At 42.4% G+C, this 11,441-nt stretch overlaps 1 protein-coding gene and 1 long non-coding RNA gene across 5 annotated transcripts; one reads left to right on the top strand and one right to left on the bottom strand.

Moving 5' to 3' along the window:
• Window positions 1-2,289: 2,289 nt before the first annotated feature.
• LOC120643467 lies at window positions 2,290-5,586 on the bottom strand (the record flags this gene model as incomplete). The annotated part of the gene is made up of 4 exons (XM_039919832.1): window positions 4,554-5,586; window positions 3,922-4,454; window positions 2,990-3,768; window positions 2,290-2,881 (listed from the first exon to the last, which is right to left on the bottom strand). Coding segments are annotated over exons 1-4 (2,937 nt in total), but the record flags the coding sequence as incomplete, so codon positions are not given.
• Window positions 5,587-7,694: 2,108 nt separating this feature from the next.
• Window positions 7,695-11,145, top strand: LOC120643851. 4 transcript variants are annotated; one of them, XR_005663223.1, is made up of 7 exons: window positions 7,697-8,166; window positions 8,264-8,430; window positions 8,586-8,864; window positions 9,463-9,503; window positions 10,320-10,390; window positions 10,679-10,773; window positions 10,868-11,145. It is a non-coding gene; the product is annotated as an uncharacterized LOC120643851 (long non-coding RNA). The 4 variants fall into 4 exon arrangements; XR_005663220.1 differs by having other exon boundaries at window positions 7,698-8,166; window positions 9,453-9,503; XR_005663222.1 differs by lacking the exon at window positions 10,320-10,390 and having other exon boundaries at window positions 7,698-8,166; window positions 9,453-9,503.
• The last annotated feature ends 296 nt before the right edge of the window (window positions 11,146-11,441 follow it).

Below are 11,441 nucleotides of genomic sequence, written 5' to 3'. Positions count from 1 at the left end.
CGCTGAGACAGGTGATCGGCTGCGACACTAGGCTCTGGAGACAACGTTTGCGCTTGCTGTTGCTGGCTCATTGCTACAGCCACTTGGCGTTGAACCTCTTCCTCCAGTCTTTGATCGTGTGACATGAGCCGTTCTTCTAGCCTTCGCAAGTGCTCCCGCTCATCATTCTTTCTTCTTTGCCGGCTTCTATATGAATCAATGTAATCCCTGAACCCATACTTCCACAGAACCACGCCTTTGCCTCTTGTGCGGCCCGGATGCTCCGGATACTCGACACACTCTGAAAACTAAAAATTAAAGAACATTGGGGAACTATACAGAGGCAGGAGCTTCCCAACGTAGCGAGAGGTTCTGGGGTTCAATGGAATGGAGAAGGTGTTGAGGGGACTCTCGTAGTAGGACGATCTTTTAGGAGATGAAACCTCGGTGTATGATTCCATCTATTTTTAGGTACAGGCAGCTTTAGTAGTTTATGTACCAGGCTGCATTACTTTTACCTTTTAGGTAACAAATGTATTGTTGAATGATTGATCGCTCTTATACTAGTTTACCATGCTTCTTAGTACACAATTCTCGTAATTTTCTAGACCTTCATTGATCCTGTACAATGCTAAATTAACCATATAATTTGCTACTTTCTTTGAATTGTGCCGATTTCATCAGGTTCTTTTGTTGTGGTTGATTTTATGGACTTAGGTCTAAGTAGCACGAAACTAAAAGTTTTTTTTATTAGTAAATGTTATAGAAAATTTATGGATCCATGTTACTTACTTGCCAAGAGTTTTCTTTCTAGTAAATCGAAGTCAGCAATTTACGTCAATTAAGTTGGACCCTGAATGTTATTATAGTAAATTCATAGATTCATGTCAATTACTTATCAAAAATTTTTCTCTCATGCAGATCATAATTAGAAAGTTATGTTAGTCATTGTTGTGGTACTGTAAGTTTGATGACCAAGCATCAATGCACCTACATTTGAGAGCAGCAGACAAGCATGGTGATTCTGTTAGTGCTCTGTGTTGGAGGGGACAAGATCGAGCTCTACCATTGGGTACGCGGCGTGGGCTCTGGGCGGCGGCGTGAGGTCGGGGCTCTGGGCGGCGGCGACGACGATGGCGGCGGTGCTCGGCTCGCGCGGTGGGGGGAGCAGGACGGCGGCGGCGGTGGCTCTGGGCGGCGGCGTGAGGTCGGGGCTCTGGGCGGCAGCGACGTCGATGGCGGCGGTGCTCGGCTCGCGCGGTGGGGGGAGCAGGACGGCGGCGGCACCAGGCGCAGATGAGAAACCAAGTGTTAGGGGAAGGGCAAAGGAGGAAGGAAATATATGGGGGAGGGGCTTTTGTCCCGGGTGAAGCCACCACCCGGGACAAAAGGACCTTTTGTCCCGGGTCGTGGCACCACCCGGGACAAAAGGACCTTTTGTCCCGGGTCGTGGCTTCACCCGGGACAAAAGGCCCCCCCTTTTGTCCCGGGTGAAGCCACGACCCGGGACAAAAGGTCCTTTTGTCCCGGGTGGTGGCTTCACCCGGGACAAAAGGGGTTTTTGGGCGGGCCGGGAAAATTCCCAGCCCGCCGCCCACCTTTAGTCCCGGGTGGATCTACCACCCGGGACAAAAGGGGCCCGTTTTCTCTCGTTCCCGACTAATGTTATGTTTGTTTTTGTTTCTTTTTACTTCTCTTTTAAAATTGGCTTTCATTTGTTAATTCAGTTAATAAAATTATGATTCCAAAAATTATGGAACAAAATTTCTTATCTCTATATAAACTTGATACACGCAACAAAAATAATTAATTTTCATTCAAGTGATTGGGTCAATGAAATATCTAACTTTTTTGAAATCATATTTGTTATTTTGACCATGCAAAAATATATTAGGTGAATTTTTTTTTCAAACTGATGCTTTTCGACAGAAAGTGGATTCTATCACGATATTAACGTTTAAAAAGTGAATTTTAGATAAAATTAAGTAATTTCATGATATTAATGAGTAGTGTGTGAGTTTGAGAGATAGTGTGTGTTAGTGAGATTGTGTGTGTTAGTGAGAGAGTATAGTGTGTTAATGTGAATGTAATTTCATGAAATAAATAAAATTAGTTGAGTAATCCATTATTGAATGAAAATTATAATTGAGTCTAGTAATTAAGTGAAAAATATATAAAATAATATATATAACACATAAAGTATAATTGTACAGTACATATATAATAAAAGTATTCGAATTGCGATTATGTTTTTATACAATAATATAAAATGATTCAAGTACATGAAGGATTAGCGGTAACAGACTTTCTCTTCACAAATGTCCCTTGATTATGATCACGGCGCAAGTATGGAGCATCATCATTGGCTAGCAGGATGCATGGATCAACATTTACTTCGAAAGGTGGAATGGCAACAAAATTATTATATTCTTCTGAAAAGTCTGTCTTGTCCTCCACTCCAACGATGTTTCTCTTTCCTGATAGAACTATGTGTCGCTTAGGCTCATCCTTTTGCTTGTTTATCCCCTTCTTTGGCTTGCTGGACATGTCCTTAATGTAGAAAACCTGAGCGACATCCTGGGCTAGGACAAATGGCTCGTCTCTATACCCAAGATTGTTGAGATCAACTATTGTCATCCCATACTCATCTTTTGTTACCCCTCCTCCAGATAGCTTAACCCATTGGCAACGAAATAGAGGCACCTTGAAATTGGGACCGTAATCCAGCTCCCATATCTCTTCAATGTAGCCGTAATATGTGTCTTTTTTTCCATTATTGTCCGTGGCATCCATACGAACACCGCTGTTTTGGTTGGTACTCTTTTTATCTTGGGCTATCGTATAAAATGTGTTTCCATTTATCTCGTACCCTTGGTATGTTAAGATATTCCAAGATGGTCCCCTAGCCAATAAGAACAGTTGTTCACTTATATCCATGTTATGCATTAGATGCTTCCGCAACCAGCTGCAGAAAGTGTTCATGTGCTCATGTGTAATCCATGCCTCAGACTTTTCCGGGAAATTGGAGAGCAGAATTTTCTTGTGTTCCTCGATATATGGGTCAACCAAGGATGATTGTTGAAGAACCGTATAATGTGCTTTCTTGAATGAGAAATCATCTGTGCAGACATAAGATTTCTTTCCTAATGTACCCTTTCCAGTTAGTCTACCCTCATATCGCGATTCAGGGACTCCAATCGGTTTAAGGTCATCAATAAAGTCAACACAAAAGTCAATGACCTCCTCAGTTCCGTAGGCACTGGCGATGCTTCCTTCTGGACGAGCTCTATTATGAACACATTTCTTGAGTACCCCCATGAACCTTTCGAATGGGAACATGTTGTGTAGAAATACTGGTCCGAGAATATCAATCTCTTTGACAAGGTGCACTAGAAGATGTGTCATGATGTTGAAGAAAGATGGTGGAAATATCAGCTCAAAGCCAACAAGACATTGCACCACATCGTTTTGCAGCTTTATCAAATTCTCCGGGTCAATTATTTTCTGAGAAACTGCGTTGAGGAAGGCACATATCTTCACGATGGTTAACCGGACGTTATCAGGCAGAATCCGCCGCAGCACAACCGGAAGAAGTTCGGTCATAAGCACATGGCAGTCATGGGACTTGAGATTTGTAAATTTCTTCTCTGCCAAATTTAAGATTCCTTTTATATTGGATGAGTATCCAGATGGAACCTTTATACTGCTCAAGCAGTCAAACATGGTTTCTTTCTCTTCCTTGCTAAGAGTATAGCTGGCAGGACTTAAGTATTGTCGTCCATTATCTCGCTGTTGTGGATGTAAGGCATCTCGTTCTTCCATACGTTGCAATTCTTGACGTGCTTCTACTGTATCTTTTGTCTTTCCGTACACTCCCAAGAATGCTATCAGGTTGACGCAAAAATTCTTCGTGAGGTGCATCACATCAATTGCATGACGAACATCTAAGACTTCCCAATATGGTAGCTCCCAAAATATAGATTTCTTCTTCCACATGGGCGCCATTCCGTTTTCGTTCGGAACAGGTTGGCTACCAGATCCCTTTCCAAAAACAACTTCTAGATCTTTTACCATGTTGAAGACGTCTTTACCACTACGGTGCATCGGTTTTGTTCGGTGGTCCGCTTGGCCTTTGAAATGCTTGCCCTTCTTTCGTACCGCATGCCTGATGGGAAGAAACCGACGATGACCCATGTATACAACCTTCTTACAGTGAGTCAACCATATATTATCGGTATCATCTAAACAGTGTGTGCATGCTTTGTATCCCTTGTTCGAATGTCCTGATAAGTTACTAAGAGCAGGCCAGTCATTGATCGTTACGAACAGCAATGCTCGTAGGTTGAAGTTTTCCTGTTTGTATTCATCCCACATCCGTACACCTTCATCGCCCCAGAGCAATAAGAGTTCTTCGACCAATGGTCTTAGGTACACATCAATGTCATTTCCGGGCTGCTTTGGACCCGGGATAAGCACTGGCATCATGATGAACTTTCGTTTCATGCAGAGCCATGGTGGAAGATTGTACAGACAAAGAGTCACAGGCCAAGTGCTATGACCACTGCTCATCTCACCAAAAGGATTCATGCCATCCGTACTCAAACCGAACCTTATGTTTCTCGCATCCAAATCAAATTTAGGGTACGTTCTATCTATTTTTCTCCACTGCGACCCATCAGCGGGGTGTCTCAACATCGAGTCTTTCTTGCGTTCCTCTTTGTGCCATCGCATCAACTTAGTATTATCTTTATTTCTAAACAGACGCTTCAAACGTGGTATTATAGGCAAATACCACATGACCTTCGCAGGAACTCTCTTCCGGGGAGGCTCCCCCTCGACATCTCCAGGATCATCTTTTCTAATCTTGTAACGCAATGCACTGCATACAGGACATGCATCCAAATTCTCGTACTCGCCTCGGTAGAGGATGCAGTCGTTGGGGCATGCATGTATCTTTTGCACTTCCAGTCCCAAAGGGCAAACAAGTTGTTTGGCTTCATACGTTGTGGCAGGCAATTCATTGTCCTTAGGAAGCATTTTTTTAACAAGTTTGAGTAATTCACCAAATCCCTTGTCGGATACACCATTTGTCGCCTTCCATTGCAGCAACTCCAAGGTGGTGCCAAGTTTCTTAAATCCATTTTGACAATCTGGGTACAACAAATTATGGTGGTCCTCTAACAACTTCTGGAACTTCAACCTCTCCGTTTCACTCTCACAGTCTACCTGCACATTGTGCAATGCCTGCCCCAGATCGTCGCTGGGATCATTTTCTGCTACATCTACTTCGGGCTCTTCCATGGGAATATCGTCATCGAATGCACCGATTCCAGCATTCCCGGGAAAGTGGTCGTCAAAATCTTCTTCTTCATTGTCTTCCATGGTAACCCCCTGTTCTCCGTGCTTCGTCCAACAAACATACTTCTTCATGAAACCATTTGCGAAAATGTGGCTGTGTAGGATTCTTGAAGATGAGTAATCCTTGTTATTGTTGCAATGAACACACGGGCAGCACATAAAACCATTCTGCTTGTTTGCCTCAGCCACAGACAAAAAATAATGCAGGCCATCAATGAATTCTTTCGAACGTCGGTCAGCATTGTACATCCATTGCCGGTCCATCTGCATTTTAAATAAATCGATTTGAATTCTTTACACGTATCGAATAAATAAAATATATCAAACCCTCCAGCTGCTGAAGCCATATTTTACTGAAAAATACCTTTATTTTCCACAAAATTATAAATTCTTACCATTACAATGCAAAAATTATTTACTATTACAATAACAATGATCAGATTAATAACTCTTGCAAATAACAATGAAATCATATAAAAAAGACGAAATGTATCATTAATCCTCAAGAAATCTCTAATTAATTGAAAGAAATCTCAATAACTTCTAATTACTTTGACACCCTTCAGTTCCAGGAGTACATTCTTTTCAATATCCAGAAACCCTCTAGAAGAAAAATAAACCTTTATTTCTGAAAATGTATATGTCAGTAACCTCAACCCTGCGGTGATGACACTGCCTTTCGGGGAGACACGGTGCGGTACAAGGATGTCACCAATCGGCTAGTCGCAGCATCAACATTTACGATTAATAGGCACAACACTTGGCACAGGCAGCATGCTCGTTGATATGCTCTCAGTACAACAACGGGCATGCTGACTGCGTCAAATGCTGTCTTCTTATCAATCGGAAGTGCTGGTGATGCGACCAACCGATTTGCGACGTCCTTATAGCGCATCGTGTATCCCTGAAAGGTAGTGCCATCACCGTTGGATGGAGATTAACGACGTATACTTGTTTCGAAATAAAGATTTTTTTAGCTTCTAGATGGTTTCAATGTGAGCCTGATTAAATACATCACTAGAGTGTCAAAATAATCCATTCATAATACAAAAAATTCTATAATATACTCATTTCATTAATTCATTCATGAATAAAAAAATCAACTATCCACAATATGGTCATATATACAAGTACATCACATGAAGTATCTACACTCATTCTAAAAATTTCTACTATCCATATACTCATCTAAATCTAAAAGAAAATTACACCTACATATGCAATCTAGCTAGCTAAATGTCCAAGAAATGAGCTAGCTACACATTTTCTCTATTTCTAAAGTATGAAATGAGCTATACAAGCCAAGGAAGAAGAGAAAAACAAGCCCCAAACCTTTAGAGCAGATGGATGGACGGGGAATCAAATATCTTCACAAATGTGGTGAAGAAATGAGCAAGAACTCCTCTATCCCGAGCCAAGAACAGCAAGAAAACAAGTGAGCTGAATGGCTTGGGCGGGGGGAGAGGGAAGGGGATAAGGGGCCCAAGGCCTTTTGTCCCGGTTGGAGGCACCAACCGGGACAAAAGGGGGGAATTTTGTCCCGGTTGGTGGTTCCAACCGGGACAAAAGGCTACGCGGGCCTTTTGTCCCGGTTGGAACCACCAACCGGGACAAAAGGCTCCCATTTTGTCCCGGTTGGTGTCTCCAACCGGGACAAAAGGCCCCCGTCCCCCCGCTGGCCCGGCTAGCCGTTGGACCCGGGACAAAAGCCACCTATTGTCCCGGGCCCAAAGGCTGCCGGGACAAATGGCCAGGAACAATGACCTGTTTTGTAGTAGTGATTATGAAGGACAATTCAACATAACCCCCTAAATTTATATATAAATTACCCACATCTATCGTTATGAAAATAATTCAAAATAACATCTAAATTTGCATCTATATTATCCACTTGCCATTATGAAAATAATTCAAAATAACCTCCTAACATTGCATATAAATTACCCACCGTTGGCATTATGATAGATAATTCAAAATAACCCTCTAACTTTGTATACAAATTACCCATTGCGAACAATAATTTAAGATACACCACCGATGATTTTATAGATTACCAAAATTTTATGAAAGATATTGCAAGGTAACCTCCTAATTTTCATTCAACGCACCCTATATGTCCTTATGAAAGATAATATAAAGTATTACTTTTATATTTGTATATCACTACAAAAACTATCTATGAAATCTATGTATCAATACTAATATATGTTATTAAAAAGAATAAATCAATATCCATAAAGTATGAGACATATATATTTTTAAGTATTCCAAACAAATCTCGATGGACGTAGGGACTATTTGGTAAAGCAGTTTTACAACTCACTATTGCGGCCTCTGGTCGAGCGCTTCGTTCCCATCCGCATGCATAGGCCCTGCATTTCTATGCGAGCCTTATCCTCTCCCTATCTCATTCTCATCCACTAACCCATCCGCCTCTACCTCTCCATGGTCCCTGCCCCTCTCCCTACCCCAAGCTCGAGAAGGACGACCACGACTCCGCGTATTGCCTCCGCCCCTCCTCCGCCAATGGCACCGCGCCCGAACCCCCGTCCGCCTCCGCCGCTGCGAGCAGGGCGCCGCCAAATGACGACGGGAAGGAGGCCATGGCGGAGGAGGCGGTCGACACCCTCGTCACGCACCGCGAGCGCGACGAGGAGCGCTGCAAGCTCAAGCTGCTCCACTACCAGTCCCTGGTACGCGCCCCCACGCCGCCCGCCGCCGCTGCAGCTCGACATCCATCCGCCGCTCACTAGATCAAGTGCCCGCCATGCCGACGGCCGCCGACCCCACCGCCGCACCCCCCTCACCTTCGACCTCGAGGACTTCAAGGTATATAGGCCCCGCTACTGCTCCCCATCCTCCCTCCTTCGATTCCGCTCCGATCTGGCCATCTCCGCCACGACGAACTCTCACCCATGCGGTACAGGGGGGGCTTCTCCTTCGACGCGCTGCTCGGGGACCTGGTGGACGAGCTGCTCCTGGAGTACTGCGAGGAGGATGACTGCGCAACCGCGCCACCCCCGCCCCGCTGCCGCCGAGCTGCTCGGCCTGTTGAAGCACTCGTACAAGGAGCTCGTCGACCTCCGCAGGCAGGTCTGTTGCGTCGCACCCCCTTCTGCCAGTGGCGCTGAATGCTGGCTGCTGTCTACATTCCACCGCCTGCCTGACCGAATCGAGTGGGGTGGTTGGTTACTGGCGATGTTGTTGTGTGCTCTGATGGTGTGGTATTTTCTGTTTTTGGTTGACAGATTGACAAGAGACTCTAGAATCTGAAGGAGGAGGTGGCCGTTCTGGACGCTAAGCATTGCAAGACGTGGACGAATAGGCCAGCGCTCGAGCCCGAACAACTCGCTCTTTCTCTATATATCTAGAATAATTAAAGTCCTTAGGCAATTTTATCTATCATATCTCACTATTCTTCACTGTACTGCAAGTATCTAGCAGGAAAGAAAAACCGTGTGAGGTCAAATGCTGCAGCAGCCAACAGGCACGCCTGCAGCTTTTTGTGATAATCGCAATCAAATTCTGTGTGCGCCTTTTCTCTCCCCCTTCTATTGTACCGATGCACTAGATTTTAGGAAATGCTTTTATTAGTTAATCCTCATGTGTGCTCAGGTGCATTTTGAGACAGTTTTTTTTGTATCAGTTGGATGTATGCTATCATTTGGATGGTAAAAAATTGGTTGTCATTTTGTTTTGCTACCAGTTGGACATATGCTATCATTTGTTTGCAAGGGTATTGAAATTTATTGTAGAGTTGCACTTATTGACTAGTGCATCTAGCTCGGGTCCTAGAAAAATCCACCGTGCGGCTTGTGATTTTGGGACTGGAAACGAGGAGCTGTCCTTTGTTTTCGCTCGCTAGAATCCTGTAATCCCCGATAGTGGTGATCAGGCTTTGGGGGCTAGTCAACCAGTGTATCTACTCTTATTTGTGGGCAACTTATACTAAATTAACAAGCAAATTATTCAGTTCGGTTTAGCATTTTTGTGTTTTAACTTTTAACATTTCTTGTGCTCTGCTTTTTAGTTTTCTAGCTTCTGCTGTTCACAAAACTATCCTAGGATGAACCTGCTTTTTTTTAATGATGATCCCGCCCTCATCCCTGTCCTAGGAATTCTCAGTATGATGTCAAGAGCCCATAAGCAGCATCAAGGCCAAGCGGGTGAGTCGTCCCTTACTCATCTAATTTTTGTAGTCTTTGTAACTGCTAGTGCAAAGTATAGAGTTATATTGTTTTCGTTTGCAATTATTGTAAACCAGCTTGGTGGCTTGACTAAGCAAGTGCAAAACTACAAATAGGATGTCAGCAACCCACAAACCTTTCTAGTAGCATTATCAGAAGCATTTTAACAAATTTTAGTAGGCATTTAAATACTATTCAGATAGCATTTTAAATGTTCAGTTCAAGCACTTTTATAAGTCTCATGTGATAGACTCTCTTTTTGTCTGGAACCAAGTCTTTTATATCATTACAATCATAGGCCAAATGGATTTAGGTTTCAATAGATGAACAAATATAAGCATTTTCCCAATCAAAAGTGTCTTGCTCATTTCTCTATACATTTTTGGAGCAGTGTGACTTGGTTGACTTTCAAATCTTGCACTTATTCCTGTTTGCTTGTGCATTCATCCCCTTAGCTATAGCATATTTTCTCTTTTTCGTACCATTGAACTTTTGATCTTGGTGGTTGTTTATGTTTGGCGATGTAGTTGCACGACCAGCGGCAGCTAGATTAGTTTGGGTATCAGGGTTTATAGTTGAGATGCCACCAACATGATGTGCCTACAGGTGCATCTGATTAGGTTAATGAACATCATTAGGCAGTTAGAAAATAATAATAGCTATGAGAATAGGCAAATAAATATACTATTATCAAGCAATATTGTGGCAAGGTCAAGGCAAAACAACGCAAGTCGTTGGGCAATTTTTACAACAATCTTTCTTCTCTAATTCCTCTTTTCTGTTCTTACATTGTAGGTTCCAAAATTATCCAGCATGGGAGATCATGTACAAAGCATGAAGCAGGCATGATGTGTAATATGAACCAGGTCAAGTAAATAATTACATATGTAGTGAGAGCAAGTACATTTATTGCATTTTTGTCTAAATGTGTACTTCATTAGATAATAACATCGTTCTAGATTAGGAAAATTATTCATTTGTTTTAGGCAATAATATGGTTTTTGAATTAAGAAATAATATGATCACGAGTTAGGTCATATAGAGACTAGCATTGTTTTGTTACCAGAGGTATTCAAACCTTGCTGATATTTACTCCTAATACTAACTGCATTTGTTATTCTTTCACTAATCTATGTTTCCTTTCCTCATTTCAGCCACACAAAACAGTGTTTAGGACCTGAAATTTGATGTGCCTTTTTTCTGCCTACAAGTTTCCTCGGCCAATTGGCATTATAACATGCTCTTCAGTGTAAGGTTCTTACCATTGTCTCTTTTGGTATGTCTCTTATAGAGTTATGAGTTTTCAATTATGATGATAAAGACAACTTTCTTTTTTTTCTCAGAGCTTGGTGTTTAGTGGCCTGGAAGTTCATCAGATTGTTATCGATAGCAGTTTAGTTGCAGCTCAATCTTGATATTGGTTCATGTGCAGCTTGGTAGTAGTTGTAGTAGCTCTAATTTTTTGTTTGGTCACTACAACAGTGGAGGCAATTAGGCAATCAGATGCATGCTTGTAGTTTTGAAACTTTGTTATTGTTAAAATTTAGATGGGTAAAAATGCATTTGTATATGTTCTAATTTGTTTGCTGATTTTTAAAGCTTTGCTTTTGAGATCCTAAAAGTTGCTTTTTTATTGCACTTGTTGAAACATCTAGAAGCAAGCAAATTAGGAGGGGCAGTAGTGTGGGGCTGCTTGTCGGTGGAAATTTTAGTTTTGATTGGTGCTAGCATTTTCTCCTGTCTACTTTTTCTTGCCAAAATCGGGAAAAACTGCCTTGTATATTTTGCTTTTACCAAAAATGGGGTGGCCGTACGGCCGGCCGTATATTAGCTGCACCCTTTTATAAAACTAGATGTTCACCCCCTAACTCTTAAAACCATTTGTTTTACACTCCAAACTGTTTTGACGTTGATTTT

Source organism: Panicum virgatum, chromosome 8K (genome assembly GCF_016808335.1).
Source record: "Panicum virgatum strain AP13 chromosome 8K, P.virgatum_v5, whole genome shotgun sequence".
Taxonomy (NCBI): Eukaryota; Viridiplantae; Streptophyta; class Magnoliopsida; order Poales; family Poaceae; genus Panicum; species Panicum virgatum.
This window is presented reverse-complemented; position numbering and strand designations above follow the sequence as displayed.